The 16,507-nt window shown below is 40.6% G+C and overlaps 2 protein-coding genes across 3 annotated transcripts; both read left to right on the top strand.

Moving 5' to 3' along the window:
- Positions 1-1,115: 1,115 nt before the first annotated feature.
- LOC118777187 lies at positions 1,116-3,504 on the top strand. 2 transcript variants are annotated; one of them, XM_036527951.1, is made up of 5 exons: positions 1,116-1,229; positions 1,722-1,858; positions 2,051-2,144; positions 2,287-2,616; positions 2,978-3,504. In XM_036527951.1, the coding sequence occupies exons 1-5, from the start codon at positions 1,209-1,211 to the stop codon at positions 3,263-3,265; spliced, it is 870 nt and encodes a 289-aa protein (XP_036383844.1). In that variant the 5' UTR covers positions 1,116-1,208; the 3' UTR covers positions 3,266-3,504. The 2 variants fall into 2 exon arrangements, with proteins under 2 accessions (XP_036383844.1, XP_036383845.1); XM_036527952.1 differs by having other exon boundaries at positions 1,735-1,858.
- Positions 3,505-10,627: 7,123 nt separating this feature from the next.
- Positions 10,628-12,109, top strand: LOC118777188 (histone H1-like). The gene has a single exon (XM_036527953.1). The coding sequence runs from the start codon at positions 10,673-10,675 to the stop codon at positions 11,246-11,248; it is 576 nt and encodes a 191-aa protein (XP_036383846.1). The 5' UTR covers positions 10,628-10,672; the 3' UTR covers positions 11,249-12,109.
- Positions 12,110-16,507: the final 4,398 nt, after the last annotated feature.

Raw genomic sequence — 16,507 nt, forward strand, 5'->3', positions numbered from 1 at the left:
CAGCTCAAGTGTGTGTCCTGCACTGTAATGTCATTGTGCATTCCACCCACATTCGTCTGTGGGAAACTGCTGTGGATACTGAGTACTGAATGCTTCTGGCTCTCTGTGTATATTTTGATTTGAGGAACACTTTTTTTCCAGACGCCATTTACATTACATCATACTATATACAATTAGCAGACACTCTCATTCTGAGAGACTTCCATCACAATCGAAAATTAGTGTAACCATTCAGTTTAAAGGAGCAAGTGTCAGACCAGGCTCACAACACTCCCAGACCAGTGAGTTTGAGCTTAACATTATTCAAGCCCGACCACAAGTTAACTTGTGCACTCTGACAAAAGCCAACAGTCCCTAGAACACACATTGTAATATGTCATAATACTGCACATAAAATTAGCAAGAAGTAAATGCAAGAAGTAGCAGGTGTCAGTGGGTGGGGATAGAAGTGGAACCGAGATGCAGTCTGAAGATGGCCAGTGATTCTGCTGTCCTAACCCCCATGGGGAGTTCATTCCGCCCCTGAGGGACAAATACAGACAGGGATCATTTACAGCAATGCCAAGGAAAATATGAATATTGCTACCTGGGTAGTGGGGAATTGCATTTGAATCTGCAAGGTTAAAACTGAATTACACTGCACACCTTTTATGTCATCTAACATCTGTTGAAAATACAGGATGTCAAGCCTGCAGAATGTCAGTTGCATTTGAAGATAATGGGTATATTTCATAACTTTTGCCTTAGAAAAGGCAAAATAATTGTTTTTATATTCTATATTGTTTTCGTGTAGTTGGGGAAAAAATGGACTTTTCCAAAGACTCAGACCTGAACCTATTTGACATGGACTCACAGGCATTCCCGGGCCAGTTTGACTGCAAGCCTGATTTATGCTACAGTGTAAAAGATGCCGCTGCTGGTAAGTTTTATTTTTACTGTGGTCCAACTACTACAGCTTTTTTACTCCTGAGTGATTGCCTATGATTTGTTTTACAGTGGGGATTAAAGAAAGTCATATTCACATGTCATATCTTCACTGATTTCATTTTGAATTCTCAACATAATATCTGCCTTCTTCAGAGCACCCTTCGATAGTCAGCTCTTGCCCAGAGGCACCAGCAGCGCCCTTGGTCAGTCAGAATGGGTCCTCCTGGACAGAGAAACGGTCCTCAGCCAAAAGACCCCGGCCTTATCCCGAAGTGGACAACATGGCCTCTGAGGCCAAAGAGGTGAATTTTATTTACCTCACTGCAAAGTGAGTGACTTTCATAGTCCCCTTTGAAAGGAGGAACCAGGTCTATTGACAAAGCTGGATATCCACAGTGTCCCATTACACCATGTGTGTCGCTGCCTGCAACCAGTAACACCCTAATCTCAATTGTGTCACGTCGTGCATTGCTACACGGTGACTAGTCAGCGGTTTCTCTAACTCTCACTTTCTAACAGGTGTTTTAGATTCTGTGATTTAGTTATTGTGATGTATGGTAGACTGTGTACATGACTTTCCTTAGTTTCTAGGCTGTCTAGTCAGGTTAGTACAAGTTAAGTTGTGGTAGGCCTTGAATGGTGGTATGCTCACACTCACAGGTTTGGGAGTGTTGTTAGCCTGGTCTGACACTGTTGCTCATTTACCATGGATGGATACACTTCTGTTCTTTTATACTGGAAGTCACTCTGAATAAGAGCATCTACTAAATGAATGTAATTAAATGTAACTCCAGCTGGTTCGCGCAGTTCTGTCCAGGAGGCCCGATGGGGATCGGGTTGTAGAGGAGTACCAGGCCAAGGGAACGTTGACTGACCCCACCAGGAGACACCTGATCAACATGCTTGTGGCCCACATGACTGAGACACAGGGGTAATCATAGGGTTCGCCTTATCTCTCTGACACATGTACTGCTACTCATCTAAACAGGCAACATACAAAACACCCTGTTAGGCTTTTATATAAGCTTATTTCACTTGCTTCAGGAAGCATTCATGGATATATATTAATGAAATGATTTGCGTAAACTGTTTGGTCTTTGGGTTGCGTCGATTTGTTTTTTAGGAGAATTCCGCCCAAAAATGTGCGAGAACTCTATGCTTTGGGGATAATCACGCTCTTCCCCTCCCTGAAGGACCCCTTCTCGAAGAAAGGCTATGTAAGTCAGGCGTGTGAGCGAGTCGCTCTCGTGTTCACCTCTGCTTTTACAGTAACTGTGACCGACAGACTTTCAGGTTCGGTCAAAATCGGAAGCCGTCCTTCGGGGGAAAGCCTCTTAAATGCGATGCCTGTGTTTGCAGGAGCACTTCTACGATGGCAAAAACGGGACGGGGTACCTGGCCTGGCGCCTGAAGACGGTGCAGCGCAAGACCTTCCACAGGAGCGGCGGGGAGCAGAAGGCGGCAGTGAGCAGGGGCCCGAACTTCGAGAGGCAGACCCACTCCGGGGAGCAGCTGCAGGAGGACCTGTGCGAGGCAGCCATCTTGTATCTGGCCCAGTGCACTGACCAGGAGCAGGTGTTCCTGAAGATGAGGGAGACCTTTCAGTACCGGCAGCAGCTCGTCCACGACCCGCAGAAGGCCGGCACTGTCCTCTCCACCTTCCCCAGGTTGCTGGACACCAAGGGGCTGGTGAGTTTGTCTGAGACTTAACCCAAGCCAGTGTGACATTCCATATTTACCGTGCCTGGGTCCTTCAGTGTAGCTGATGTTCCTCAGCGCATCTCCTCCTATGTCTGTAGCATGCATGGACATCTTAATTCTGTACATGTTAGTTTATGAATACTGCTCTTACAGTGTGTTACGGAGTGTGTTGTCTGTCAGTTGTAAGAAGGGTTTCACCAAACTGTACTATTACACCAGGGAATTGAGTGAACCATGGATATTTTATTGTAATTACGTGTCTGAAACAGTAGGTGGCAGCAATGTGCAGTATCATGCATTAGATTCATTTATGCTTTAAGTCCAAAGAGACATTCTGTTCCTGGTACAGGTGAATCAGGACTTCACGCTACTGTTTGGACTGGAGACCTCCTGTAAACTGCTGGAGAACTGGGACAGCAGCTTCAAGGCCAAGGTCATTAAAGAGGCCAAGTCCCTCACGCAGTCAGCGGACCTGTGCAACCTGCTGAGGTGTGCTGAGCGCGAGCCCAGCAGTGACCAGGATTTACCCGAAGTGCTGGGTACGTTTATGCCCCGTGACAACCACATGGTTTTTAACAGGCGCTTTGAGAGAAGTATCTATGGTTTTATAAGTAATATAATTGGAGCTAATAGTTAGTTCTAAGATGTGTCTCTCTCAGCAGGTTGGGATAGTGATATGGCCTCCATTCTGCTGTTGGTTCATCTTTTGCCTCCACCTCCCGGAGGCAGGAAATGTGCCAAGATCAGTGCTCGTGAAGCGGTCGACCGTGTTGTGCAGTTTCAGAGGGTGGTATGGAACAGAGCTTGCCACTGACATTGAGATTTGTAGTCGCAATGAGAATATTGTGCAGTAGCATTAGCCTACATTTGCCAGGCTTCCTTTGCTGGTAATCACTGTTGAATTGAAGGTTAAGGGTGATGGTTAATGTTGCCCGTTGCCCTTCCCCAGTCCAGCTCCAGACCAGAGTGGCGTCCGGGCGGACCTGAGGGCCAGCGGCAGCCGTATCTGGTGGCGGCGGGCTGCAGGCGGGACCGGATCCAGAGCTTCTACATTGCCCTGGACGGCCACCTGCTCCCCTGCCAGGCGGGCTGCTCCCTCGGGGCCTTCGATGAGCTGTTCAAGGCGCACTTCGTGTTCGGCCTGTCCTACGACGAAGCCCTGAGCAGCGTCTACACCTTCCTTCAGACCACCGTCTACAACATCGACGTGGGCAGCGTCAAGGAGAGCCCGAGAGTCAAGGAGCTGAGGGCCAGGCTGCTCAACAACTGCTGATGCTTGCCAGGCCCGGCCCTCCCTTCCTTCCCATAGGCCAAGGCTCCCTTCTGTCTGATCGCACCATACGGCGGCCTCAGTCGTGGCACACGTGAGCAGGCCACGTCACAGCACAGCGATAAGGAGTGCAGCTCATGACCCAGAGGTTGCCGGTTTGATCCTCATGTGGGGCACTGCCCTTTGAGCAAAGCTCCCAACCCAAAACGGCTGCAATATCAATATCAGCCCGCAGGGATGGATGATGATTTGTAAGCTGTGCAAGTTGCTCTGGTTAAATTTGTCAGCTAAGCAAATACTGTAAGTAACATCACAAGCACAGACAAAGGTCCACAGCTCGCCCTCGGCAATGATGCCTTTGCCCCCCCATTGGAGGGGTCTCCCTCTTTCTTGGGCTCCAGTTACACATTCCTAACGGTGATGGGGACAGTGGTGTGACTGAACGTAAGGATGGAGTTTTGATTCCTCGGCACAGCCACCCCAGCGAGAAAAGAATGTAAATAAAAAAGGCACATGGACACAGCACAAAGTCACAAGTCTCAGGTGAAATTTTTGAAAACACAAGCAGTTCCCTATTTTCATCTTTTCCAAAGATGGGTAGGTACAAGATCATTGAACAGATTTCAGCCAAAAGGTTACCCAGTAAATGTTTTATAACTGAAGCGGCAGAAAGCTTTGACTCAACACTAACTAGATAATGAGCTCATGCATAAATTCAACACACATGTATGTAGCTATAGTATTTTTGTGTGAACCTTTACTAATATTTATATTTGACAAAGACTAGTGACAAAGAAACAGATGCAGTTTTGATTGTATTGGATTGTATATTTGATTGTTGTTTGAAGGTCAAAGATGATCTACGCCCCAAGTTTCAAGCAATGGTTTTCCAGAGATCATAAACAAAAGGAAGTCACACCCTGCATTTATCCGAATGACATATGGAGGAAAAACTAGGCAGTTGCACTAGCCATACTATTTAACATTTAAAAATAACCATATATTTTTTGTTCATTTCGAGTGGTTTTTGTTTGTTTTTGTTTTTCCTGGAAATACTGCCATCATTAAGCATCTGGTCAAATCAAAGTGAGAAAAACACCCACCCACACATTAAATATCTACAGCTGATAAAGTTTCAGGACTGAACTGCAGCAAATGTAATTATCAGGAATATCCCACCTATACCAAGAGCCATTGTTTTTTCCCTCTGGCAATTCATGGACCATCAAATTCTGAAGAATTTGAAAGATGAATTGTAACCCTCAGCATCTTAGAAATGCAAGCCATTCCATTATGATCCATCAGGCTGTATGTTAAAGGCTGAGATGATGTCACTGAACGTGAGGACCATTTCTATTTTCTGTTTATGCAAACATGGCATGCAGGTACATGCACAGTTCTTTTGCTTTGATCATTTGCCTTATCACTGGTGAGTATGGCTGGGTAATGTCCCAGACAATGCATTATATGTTTTACACTTCAGTAACATTTGCGATAGCAAACTTCAGTTTTGCTTTCAGTGACTGAAAAATTGTGCCTGAAATGGGTGTGGAAATGGACATGGTCATGCCTTAATCTGTCTGTTTTACTGTATGATGCCTTTCTGAAAACTTTCTTTTCAAAGCATTTACATCTTTAAATAAAACCACAAACTGTATGCCACAATTTTATTCATAAATGTTAGAATTGTATATGACAAGTCCAGTGCAGACAACTTCAGACCTCTCATCTGGTAGCATTGATACAGTGTCGCTTAAAGTATAATGACCCTTTATCTGAGATAAGATGCTTTTGATCTTATTTAAGGAATGGGCAATAACCCATAAATCTGAATGAGTTTCCTCAAAGAAGGCATACCACATAAGCTGAAGATGTTTTTCTTCCATCTTCTGATTTTTTGTATGAAAATGAAATATGTGTGGCAATTTTAAGGGTCAAGACATTTCATTTACCAATTTATGAAGTTATTTGTAAAAGTTTCAGGAGTACTTATGGACCAGCTTAAATCACCACAGTTCATTGTTTGTTCAGCTTTCACTGAAATGTGTTCTTGTAAGTTTTGGTAAGGTGGGAAATTTCAAATGCAATACCTGTTTAGGGGTGAGTTTCAGAACACTTACAACATGTAGACAGTTTTACAGTCTGTTTTTTTTATGGGAACAAATGAACTTGGTAGAAGCAGCAAATAGCATTGGTGAAATAGAATCCTTTCTATTTTTGATTTAATGTACGTTTTGTAACTGGAGAATTCAAGGGGGTTTGTGATTGTGTCACATACAAAAATTCTGCTTGAGCATAATTTGCCATGTAATTGACCCCAAAAAAGGAATTTTGACTCAACTGTCTTACACTGGTTTCCCACAGTGTGCAATCAGGAGGTTGTGGGTCATGTAATTCAAAATAATGTTAGCTGGTAAGATGTGAACAGCCCACACAAGAGAAATTATTAATAAAATGTTGCTTTTCTATACTGTGGTAATTTTATCTGTCATTTATTTATAGCAAGCCACTTACCAAAATAATATCTGATTGCATAATATCACACCAAGCTCAGTTAGTTTACCGGCTTTGATTCACATAACTCACTCACCTCACCAGTCTCTGCCTTAATAAAGCTAGCCCTTCTGTAAGTTCATGATCTACCTGCATGCATGAAATATGTTACTGTTTAATTCAGTTACTTGGAATAAACACCATATCAGACAGTAGTGGATGCATAAGACAGTAAGACCTATTATACTCGTGTGTGAGAAAGCATCTATTACTACACACAGTGTTGGGTTTCTGAATATTGTAAAATTACAAGACAACAGTGGGTATGTTTGTAGCTTTTGATATGTCGTATAGTAACACAGGAGCCATGATACAGATTCAACAGATGAATGTACCAAGATATTTTTAAAAGATGATTGCAAACAGCAAGTGGTATGGTTCAGGATGTTGGCATCTAACTAAAACACCCAGAAAACGCAGCCAATAGGCCAGCATACATGCCTTTTTGAGATGGTTGCAATGTCAGTCCATAGTGGCCCTTATTGTGTGAGGATTTTTTGACATAACCCATAAAGAGTCTAAGGACGTTAATTTCAGCTGAAATCTTAAAATCCATGTCCATCTGGAGCAAGTTTAAGATTCACCGTTTTGTTTAGATTTTTTTAACTTGTCGATATGCAGGACCATGTGTGGCACTAAATATCTGGCAAGAGAAAATTCCCAATTAATTTTAAAATAGGTTGCACATATGCAAATACTCACTGTAACTTGTTACCTCTAAAATGATGAAATCCTTTCAGTTTTTGTTTAAATTTAACTTCAGTTCTGTAGTTCAAGAAAGTGCTTTTTACCGTAATGCTGAAAATGATCATAAAAGGCATGCCACATACCTATATTTATATTGTATTTATTATAACAGGTCGGGTCAGATGTGTATGTTTTGTTCCACGTCACTGCTTTTAAAGGATATAAGATATACATGGACATTCAACAGAAGTATAGGCTAGACTACTAATGGACTTTTTAGAACGTAATTTATCGTAGTGCTGCAAGAAGAATAGAATACATTCTATCATTAAGAATGTTTTGCTGCTTAAGAGAGAGTGTATTAATTGCCAAAATGCGTAAGAACGGCCAGGTTGTACATTGCACGTTTTTAGTGCAGATAAGCGCAGCAAACGAATATTATGTTTCGTCACGCCCTCACTCTCAACGGAAATTCCGAACTCATATCATCCACCTACGATTGGCTAAGAGCTAGCCTTAGCAGAATCTGTGCTCTCTAACAATTGGCTGTGAGCATGTTCGGAGTATTATCCAATGAACAATGTCGAGAATTGTACAAATTGACCTCAACACATTCATTGAAAAACCGCGCTAAAAGAACGATCGAAGGAGGCAAGGGCGCAGTAAAGCATCGTGGTTAAATACCATTCAGTTTTCTTTTGGTTGTTTTTGCAAACGATTTGTAAAATGGTGATTGTTAAAGTTTGGAAATAGTGTGGCCCCGGGGGATTTGATCACAGGTGCTCTCGAATCTGGTCGTTTTAACACTGGCAGGTGGCTACATTTATGACAAGAAAACGCACAGCACCATTGTTACTTACTGTCCCAAATTCTGGCCGCGTATGCTCTAAGATAAGAAAACAAACAAAAAAAATTACAAAAAAAAAAAAAAAACGATTTCTGAGGAACTGAATGTTTTCTCTGTTATAAAATGTAATGCATATAAGAAACGCGCCTATATGTTGTAACAGGTCAATGTTGTTCACTTTCACCCAACTTTTTAAAAAGTAATTGATCTCAATAATTACACTTCGTTCCAATCTGATTTTAAGCCACTCGTGGCCAAAATAACCAATACCACTACAAACAAGTAAGCAAGGTTTAAAATAAAATTTAACGCACTTAATAATATCAAATCAAAATACACCCATGTACAAATTGTTAGTGCTGCACCTCTTACTCAGCTACTAAATACTCATGTCTTAAAAGTAAAATACTGAAAACTGGAATGTGTTAGTCTAGTCAATCTATTTAGACTACACCGGCAATTCCTGTTATACGTGCGATATTTATGTATTTGTGTTTTATGTCTTATTTATATTCGTGTATTATATATGTTTACTTCATTGTTATTCAGTAGATGGTGCAGTAATTATTTTGCATTTGGAGACTTTTTTCATAAACCGATACTGCTTTGTCATTGTAATTGATATCACATGCGTCCGAAATATTTTTAAAGCGGTCAACAAAGTAGAACAGATGCTTGCCATGTAAGAAACGTGTTCTTGAGCGGACACCGATTTCTCATTCATTTAATGTCTATTGAGATCCTTTTATCTAGTGTGATGCAGATGAGGTGACTTGGCCACATTTCGGGCGGGAGGAAGATTTCTGGAATGCTGACAATGTAAATGCAAAACGAGGGAAATATCTAAGGACGAAAAGGCGCTGTATTTCTGTCAAAACCCAGTAAAAGCGCGGTTCGCCCTTGATTGTATTGTATTTGTCATTAAAAATTGCCCTTAGATAGTATTAGATTGAATTTAAATATGCATCTGCAATAGAGGCAAAGATATACCATGAAATACTCTGTGAAAGGTTTCGTGACATGAATGAAGCTTTTTCTTGTGATTGTAGCAGACCTGTTTATATTCGTGAGCCCAGTGTGGCTGCGTAGTTTATTTTATTTGGCACGTTTTTTAAATAAAAAGGTTTAGCAAATGTTTTATACTGCTGAATTCTAAGAGAAGTCTTGCACGCCTTTTAACATATTGTGCTATTTCAGACATGTGTTTATTTGTTTCTTCTTGTTTCTACATTTTGCTCATTCCGTGATTATGTATACTGGGAATTCTTCCTTTTTTCGATATAACGTGACGACTTAAATCAGTTGGAGGACGTCAAATTGTCATAATTTCATAGTAGCCTACATCTTTAACTGAAACATAGATATTAATGTCTAATGGGCTGTAATATGCGTCCACCCCTGGGTCGACGGGGAAGTCCAGTATTGACACGCTATTTGTAATAAAGGCATACATTTAATTAAGTCTTTCACATCTTGAAATCTTTTCACTGAACATTGTAATGAAACTGTCTGGTAAAGTAAAGTAATAGTTATGTACTTTCCAGCCGGACTGGTACACGTAACTGTTTTTAACGGTTCTTATGGGACATGGGAATGTGAGCGGATTTATTTGCCCTATATTATTATTATTATTATTATTATTATTATTAACAACGACAAGAATGATGATAATAATAATAATAATAATAATAATAATAATAATAATAATAATAATAACAATCTTTTAAGATTCTCATTCACATATATAATATATATGCACGTTACAGTCAATGAAACATTATTGATTGTATTGTGGTAGAATGCACTTTATGAGCTGATAAAATTGAATGCGTTTGAACAACTGCTTAACTTTCAAGTTGAGGGCAGCAAACTTTCACATAAACGTCCAAGTCTATGTTGTGTGTCCCTTCCTCTGCTTATTTAAAATGGTAAAGTAATCTGCTTTTTATTGGCATGGCTCCATAGTATTCCCGCCGGAATAAATGGTCATAATTGATTAGAATTATTCACAATGCACCACAACTGTATAACTATATTATTGCTATAAAATGTATAGTAATAATAATTGTTAATATTGCTATTTAATGGACCATCTTCAATACTTTTTTATTATGTGTCCACATAAATACACATTATGCGCTGCTCATCTGGAGGCAGAAACGTGTTTGTGTGTGTTTTTGGGTCTTTCGAAAATGCATTAAATTGGTAACTAAACATAGCACAAATGCTAAAGCTAGTGAAAATCCTTCAGATTGATTTCTCTTTTAATGTTCACGATTATTATTCTGTCTATGCTGCGGTTTAAATCGAATAATTTTACAAATGTTTAGAAAGGTACAACTCGCGACGGTCAATTAACCCCGTAGATGGGTTGATTTTTTATATTGTTAACAAAGTCTGAATTTAGAAAGGATGAGAAAAATTGTCCACCGGGAAGCCCAGTATTTTCTCTGTGTTTGGATGTGTTGACAAAATGATTTTAGTACAGTTTTCGAGTTAAATTTCACATTTTTATTCAAGGTAGAAAACACAACTATGCGGAGAAGGGAAAGTGCGCCTTCCACTACGCTTGAGTCTACAGGGTTCTCATCCACCCTATATAAGCTGTCATGCGTGACTACACAGACCACTTTTCAGGGATTTGTGAGACATTGTCAGGAACTGCTTTGGCATCATTAAAAACGACCATGTCTGCTGTGGCTCCAGCAGTACCATTGCCTCCAGCGGCAAAGACTCCCAAAAAGAGGTCTTCCAAGCCTAAGAAAACTGGTCCAACCGTGTCTGACCTGATCTTGAAGGCTGTGTCCGCATCTAAGGCGCGCAGCGGCGTTTCTCTTGTGGCCTTGAAGAAAGCCCTGGCAGCTGGTGGCTATGATGTTGTAAAAAACAACTCTCGTATCAAATTGGCACTGAGACGTTTGGTGACCAAGGGAGACCTGGTTCAGGTCAAGGGAACTGGTGCTTCTGGTTCCTTCAAAATCAGTAAGAAGCAAGCTGTAGCGAAGAAGAAGAAAGCCGTCAAAAAGAAGAAACCAGCGGCCAAAGCCAAGAAGCCCGCGGCCAAAAAGCGCAGGAGGTCGGCAGCGAAGAAACCGTCGGGAGCCAAGAAGACCCCGAAGAAGGCTAAGAAGCCAGCGGCAGCAAAGAAAGCCAAGTCACCAAAGAAAGCCAAGAAGCCGAAAGCGAAGAAGGCGAGGAGCCCCAGGAAAGCCAAGGCTGCTAAACGCAGAACATCCAAGGCTAAAGCCCCTGCCAAGGTGTGAGTGGACTGCGACATTTCTGGACAATTTAACCCCAAAGGCTCTTCTAAGAGCCACCCCATGTTTTCAGTGCAAGAGTGCAAAAGTTTCCTTTATCCAAAAGTTGAGTTACTGCTCATTGTTAAGTTGCTTTTGAGACTGCGAGTTCATGTTTTTCGACATTATGACAATCAAAGGGCTACTTAATTAGACAGCCAAAATGTTACTTTGCTAAATTTATTTGCTTTGTATTTTATTAAATGCAAACGTGTGGAATGGTATATGTATGAAATTCTCTACACTGGTTTCAGCTGACCATCGTGTGAATGTTTTCTGTCGGGGTTCATAAGTTCTATCTTGCAGTTGTGAACATGATGTTCGTCACTTATGTGTTCATTAAATTACCAGTGTTTACGTTTTGCAATATGTCGTTAATTATTAAAACAACTCAGAGAATAATGTAAAATATGAGAAAATCATGAAATCATTTACTTTGTTTGATTGACAATGTTCAAAGATGAAGCCGTAAAATATCAGATACGAAGCACAGGGCTATATAAAATTGCTTTCACGCGCTGACGTCGTGAAGCACCTTTCCACCAAGAGTAGGCTAATTTTTTCCACAAGCAATATCCTCAGCAAAGACGGCTGGGTAGAGAGAAGATAAGGGCTATTTCATATTCTGTGCGTTACGTAACATGAGCGCACTTATCCCGCCTCACAAATACTGCGGTAAAAGAGCACATTAAAACGTTCTCATTTCGAAACGATTGAACCCTCAGTATTTATTTCCTGTCTGTCAAGGTGTGTGCATGAAAGCGAGAGATAGAGGCCACAGTAATATAAAAAATAGCCTTTGCAATAGAGCCATTTTGTAATCAAATGCAGACTCACAGACACACAGTCTTAAAACGGCGAAAAAAGAAAAACTTTAGTTGGAACTAATGGTGAACCACAGGTTTCACGTTGTGAACTCCATTAAGCCTTCTCTGTTTTTTATTGTAAAAAAAAAAAATCAATCTTTCCAGGAGAGGGCGAATGGGCTTCAAATTTTGTATTTAGACTTTTTAGTAATAGTGTTATATTTTGGAGCAACACTATTCAGCGTATCTTTTCGAATGGTCGCAGGGGAGGGTTGTGATTGATGATTATTTATTATATTTTTGTAATGTTATACGTCTTAGTATGTGACTACGTAATTTTGGTCCATACGCGGAGTTTGCCCCCCGTAAATTAGGTCCAGTAAGAATATTTCTTTTATATATATAAAAGAATAAAATAAAATGATTGCAAGAAATAATTCTGAATTCTATTATGTTTGTTTTTGTAATAAATTTATTTTTGAGCACTCATGTCATGTGACATGGCACGTTGTGACGTGCGACGTTAGATGCGAATTCCCTCTCTTTTGTACATTCAGTGATTCAGCTAGGAAACTGGTTATTTAATATCTATATTTTACAAGCCTACTGTAACAACAGGCGACACTGTTGCTGAGCATTTTGTAAATGTGTGCGTGTGTGCGCGCTATGAGTTGGATATGAGTGAGTATGCATATTTCATAGTTTTCAGTTTAACACGAAATTAGTTCATGTGTACACTAAATGTTTTAAAAGGGTAGGCCTACATGAAAAAATGAAAGCCTAACAGTATAATATAAACAAATTGATATTTCACTTTTAACAGACTTTAATTTTATGGTTGCCAGTGCGCTTCAGTTGTGCGCGCTCATGTGTGAAAGACAAATACCCTGCGTAAGCCTATGTGTGATATAATACAAAGTGGTCAGAAACTGTTACTGTATGTATATGCGTAACACCCCACGCAATAATTGGACTGTGTACTGACTCCCCCCGCGCAAATGTCAAACTCCGCGTATACAATCCCAGCAATGCCTTAATTATTTACAAGCGTATCATGTCCGCTGTGCTGCTTTGGTAGTGGTGCGCACTTTATGAAGTTATTCCAATAATGGCCACTTAAATGTGAAACTGGTGTGTGCAAGTTTTTCAACAAGTATAACAATGAATTTAAACTAACGTAGAATGGAACTTCACCTCCCGCGTATCTATAGTTAATTTAGGAAGTGTGAAAGTGCCATTCACGTAACAGATGTAATGACGTCGACAGGTTGGTGGGTGTTGGATGCAGGGACGGAGAGCGCTTCTTCCGCTTTTTGGCTGCTGTCAGGCGTTGTACTGTTTCTACGAACGTCGGAGCGCAGCAGGACCTCGGCCAGTGGCAAGCTAGCACACAGAGACGCACAACTGTAAATGGCCTATACAGACTTAGCTATTCAATGTTATGTCTCTCCAAAACCCACCAAACAGCTCATCCTCCCAGCCATGGATGGCAGGAGGATTCATTTTTATATGACAATATGTTGTGGCATTTCAATCAGCCTAATACACATACACCCCAGTTTGTCCACACCTGCCAACACGCCATAATTTGCCATCATTTCTTAAAAACTGGAATAATAAACTGCTTTTTATTCTCTGCAGATGAACTGTGCTGTGCATCATTGATTCTGAAAGTCTGCAACTCAATTAGCAACCACACTCTCCAGTGCTGAAGCTGAATGTCCCAAAATGTCCACCAGGTGGTGCAATTGTAATAGGTCCTGTACCTCAAGACAATTACTACAGAGGCCCGCTGAAGACTAATGGAAACCCAGAGGTGTGCTCATTAGGACAAATCAACATTTTAGTATTACTCTGGACAGACATATTGCACCTACCTGTTCAGTCTCAGTGCACCCCCCTAAGACAAAGCAACAAATGCACAACACAGAGGAATAAGAGTAATTTTTGAAATGAGTTCATATTTTCTTCCCGTCTTTATTGAATAGCAGACAAACGGAGACAACTACCAATAACTGCAAAACCTCATTCATTCTCTCATGACTCTGCATGAGTTTCTGTAACAGAATCAATCTAAGATTGATATAGGCAGATGAAAGGACAGAGAAAAAGGCAAAGATTATCAATGGGCATTTTCTTCTGTTAAACAGGTTCAAATAAGGGATAATATCAGTCTCAGAAACTTGAAATTCAGTGATAGACATTGATCTCATTTTCACTCTGAGGGGACGGACTGAAAAACATGAGCATGTATGCATGTCAGCTCTTTTGCACATTTTAAATAGCCAAAGGGCTTAAACATTAAAAGTAGCTCCAGTGAGGCTGTGTGTGTCAGTGTAAGTTAATTTTTCTTTTGTGGAATTATGCCTCTGATACCAATGCACATACACATTTGTCTATAAACCACAGGTTTGCCCAGATTGAGGTATTCCAGTGTTTTCAGATGTAGTTCACTGATAACTAATCACTGTTCATGTGTTCCATATGAAACTTGTAGGACTGGTTTACTCATGAAAACCTGTTGAAAGGTAAGAATGCACAAGCAGAATTTAATGCACAGAAGCACCTCAAAGAAAGGCCCATTTCCAACTGACCTGCAAAGCAAAAACTATTTGTTTTATAGTCTTTCTATGGATCCCTACTTCTTATCTGCTGTGAATGGAGGCAATGGACTCGCTGGCCCTAGCTATGGACTCACTGACTGAATACCCGACTGTCTGAGTGCCCTAACAATATCTCACCACTAGAGTGTCATAAACTGTGTTTGTATGGCACTTCTTATGCATTAAAATAATAAAATATTAACAGCAACATTTAGCAAAAGAGATATCTGTGATTGTTATAAAAAAATTAAAAAAAACAATAATGAAAAAGAGCATTGACTTTGACTGTGACTTTCATCAGTATGGGGTCTTAAACGATCAAACAATCTCTGATTCCACTAGAAAAGCCAGGAGCTGCTCTATGCATTTGCAACTCAGCCTGAGAAGAAATACTTTCTAACGTTAACTGTAGTATAGTACAATTACTACAACTATAAATTCAACCTGTGCCCTCAAGTACTGTCATCCAAGCTTAGTATGAAATGACTTCCCTGGCTCCCCTAATTTGTACCCTTTAAGATTTCAAATGCTTCAATTAACATTGCTGCTGTCTACTCCTGGTGGCCTGCAGCAAATTCAGATGAAGACACGAGTACTTTAATGCAAATATCCTGGTTGTTGTAAGAGGTGCCACTAACAGTGGTTTCCTGCAGATTTACACTTCCTTTTAAGTTGAGAGCTAGCCTTCCCTTTCTTTCTGTCCCTTTCTGACCAATGCCTGTCTGTTTTGTATTTGTCCCTGTCCCTTTAATTTTGCAAAGTGCCTCTAATGTCAATTATGTCACAACTTATGACCTTCATACATTTCCAATTACATTATTGTCATTTAGCTCTTATCCAGAGCGATTTACACAGCTTACAATTTTATCCATTTATACAGCTGGAGAGTTACTGAGTCAATTATGGGTTAAGTACCTTGCCCAAGGGTACAACAGCTGTGCCCCTGCAGGGAATTGAACCAACAATCTTTTGATTACAAACCCTGCTCCTTACCACTACACCACACTGCTGTTTCAAGGTGTTATCTTTTATGTCCTTTGCACTCATATTGTACTAATGTCTTTCCAGCTTTCCAGCTGCGTAGTCTTTGGGACTATCTAAGGGTGATCAATTAAGGAAATATTGATATGGCATCATACAATGGTACACAATCTTCCAGTAAGCTCAGAAGGAATGGCTCCATGTCTTCTATTAGGATGGAGACTGTCCCAATTAAAGATGTCAGGGTGTTGCTAGAAAACCATGCAGCCATCAATGGAACCTATATGCTGGAGCCTGTCGCAATTTTGAAGCTATTTAACAAGGGAGAAGGACATTCAAAGCCTCTTTTGTACACAAGCAGAGGATCAGACAGGATCAATTTCTTTTCAAAGCTCTGGAGCTTGTGGCAGAGTGACCAAAAGTCTGCTTCAAGGTCCCACTTTTTCAAGTAATTCATGCCAGCACTGACAACTAAAGCTACTATATTTATGTTCTTGGATACTCCAAATGGTAGCTGATCTGCAGTGTTGAGTACCCAGACAACTGGATAACATTATGAATGAGTTTTCTTGTCATTAACAGATGTAGCATCTATAGTGATATAGTAGCATTGTCAATTCACTGTACCTTATCAGGTTCTTGGTAAAGGCAGGCAGAACCATTGAGAGCCCCAAACTGGTTAAAGGGTGAATTTTCAAAGGGTGGAACAGGATGCCTTGACAAAAATCCAACATTAGCTCCGAGGGGCTCAGTCAGCAAGGTGTTCATTTTGAGTGCAACTGAGCCCTACAGCCCAGGTTTGATCGTTGCCATGACATCAGTTGGCAATGTCCCAG

Source organism: Megalops cyprinoides, chromosome 4, assembly GCF_013368585.1.
Source record: "Megalops cyprinoides isolate fMegCyp1 chromosome 4, fMegCyp1.pri, whole genome shotgun sequence".
Taxonomy (NCBI): domain Eukaryota; kingdom Metazoa; phylum Chordata; class Actinopteri; order Elopiformes; family Megalopidae; genus Megalops; species Megalops cyprinoides.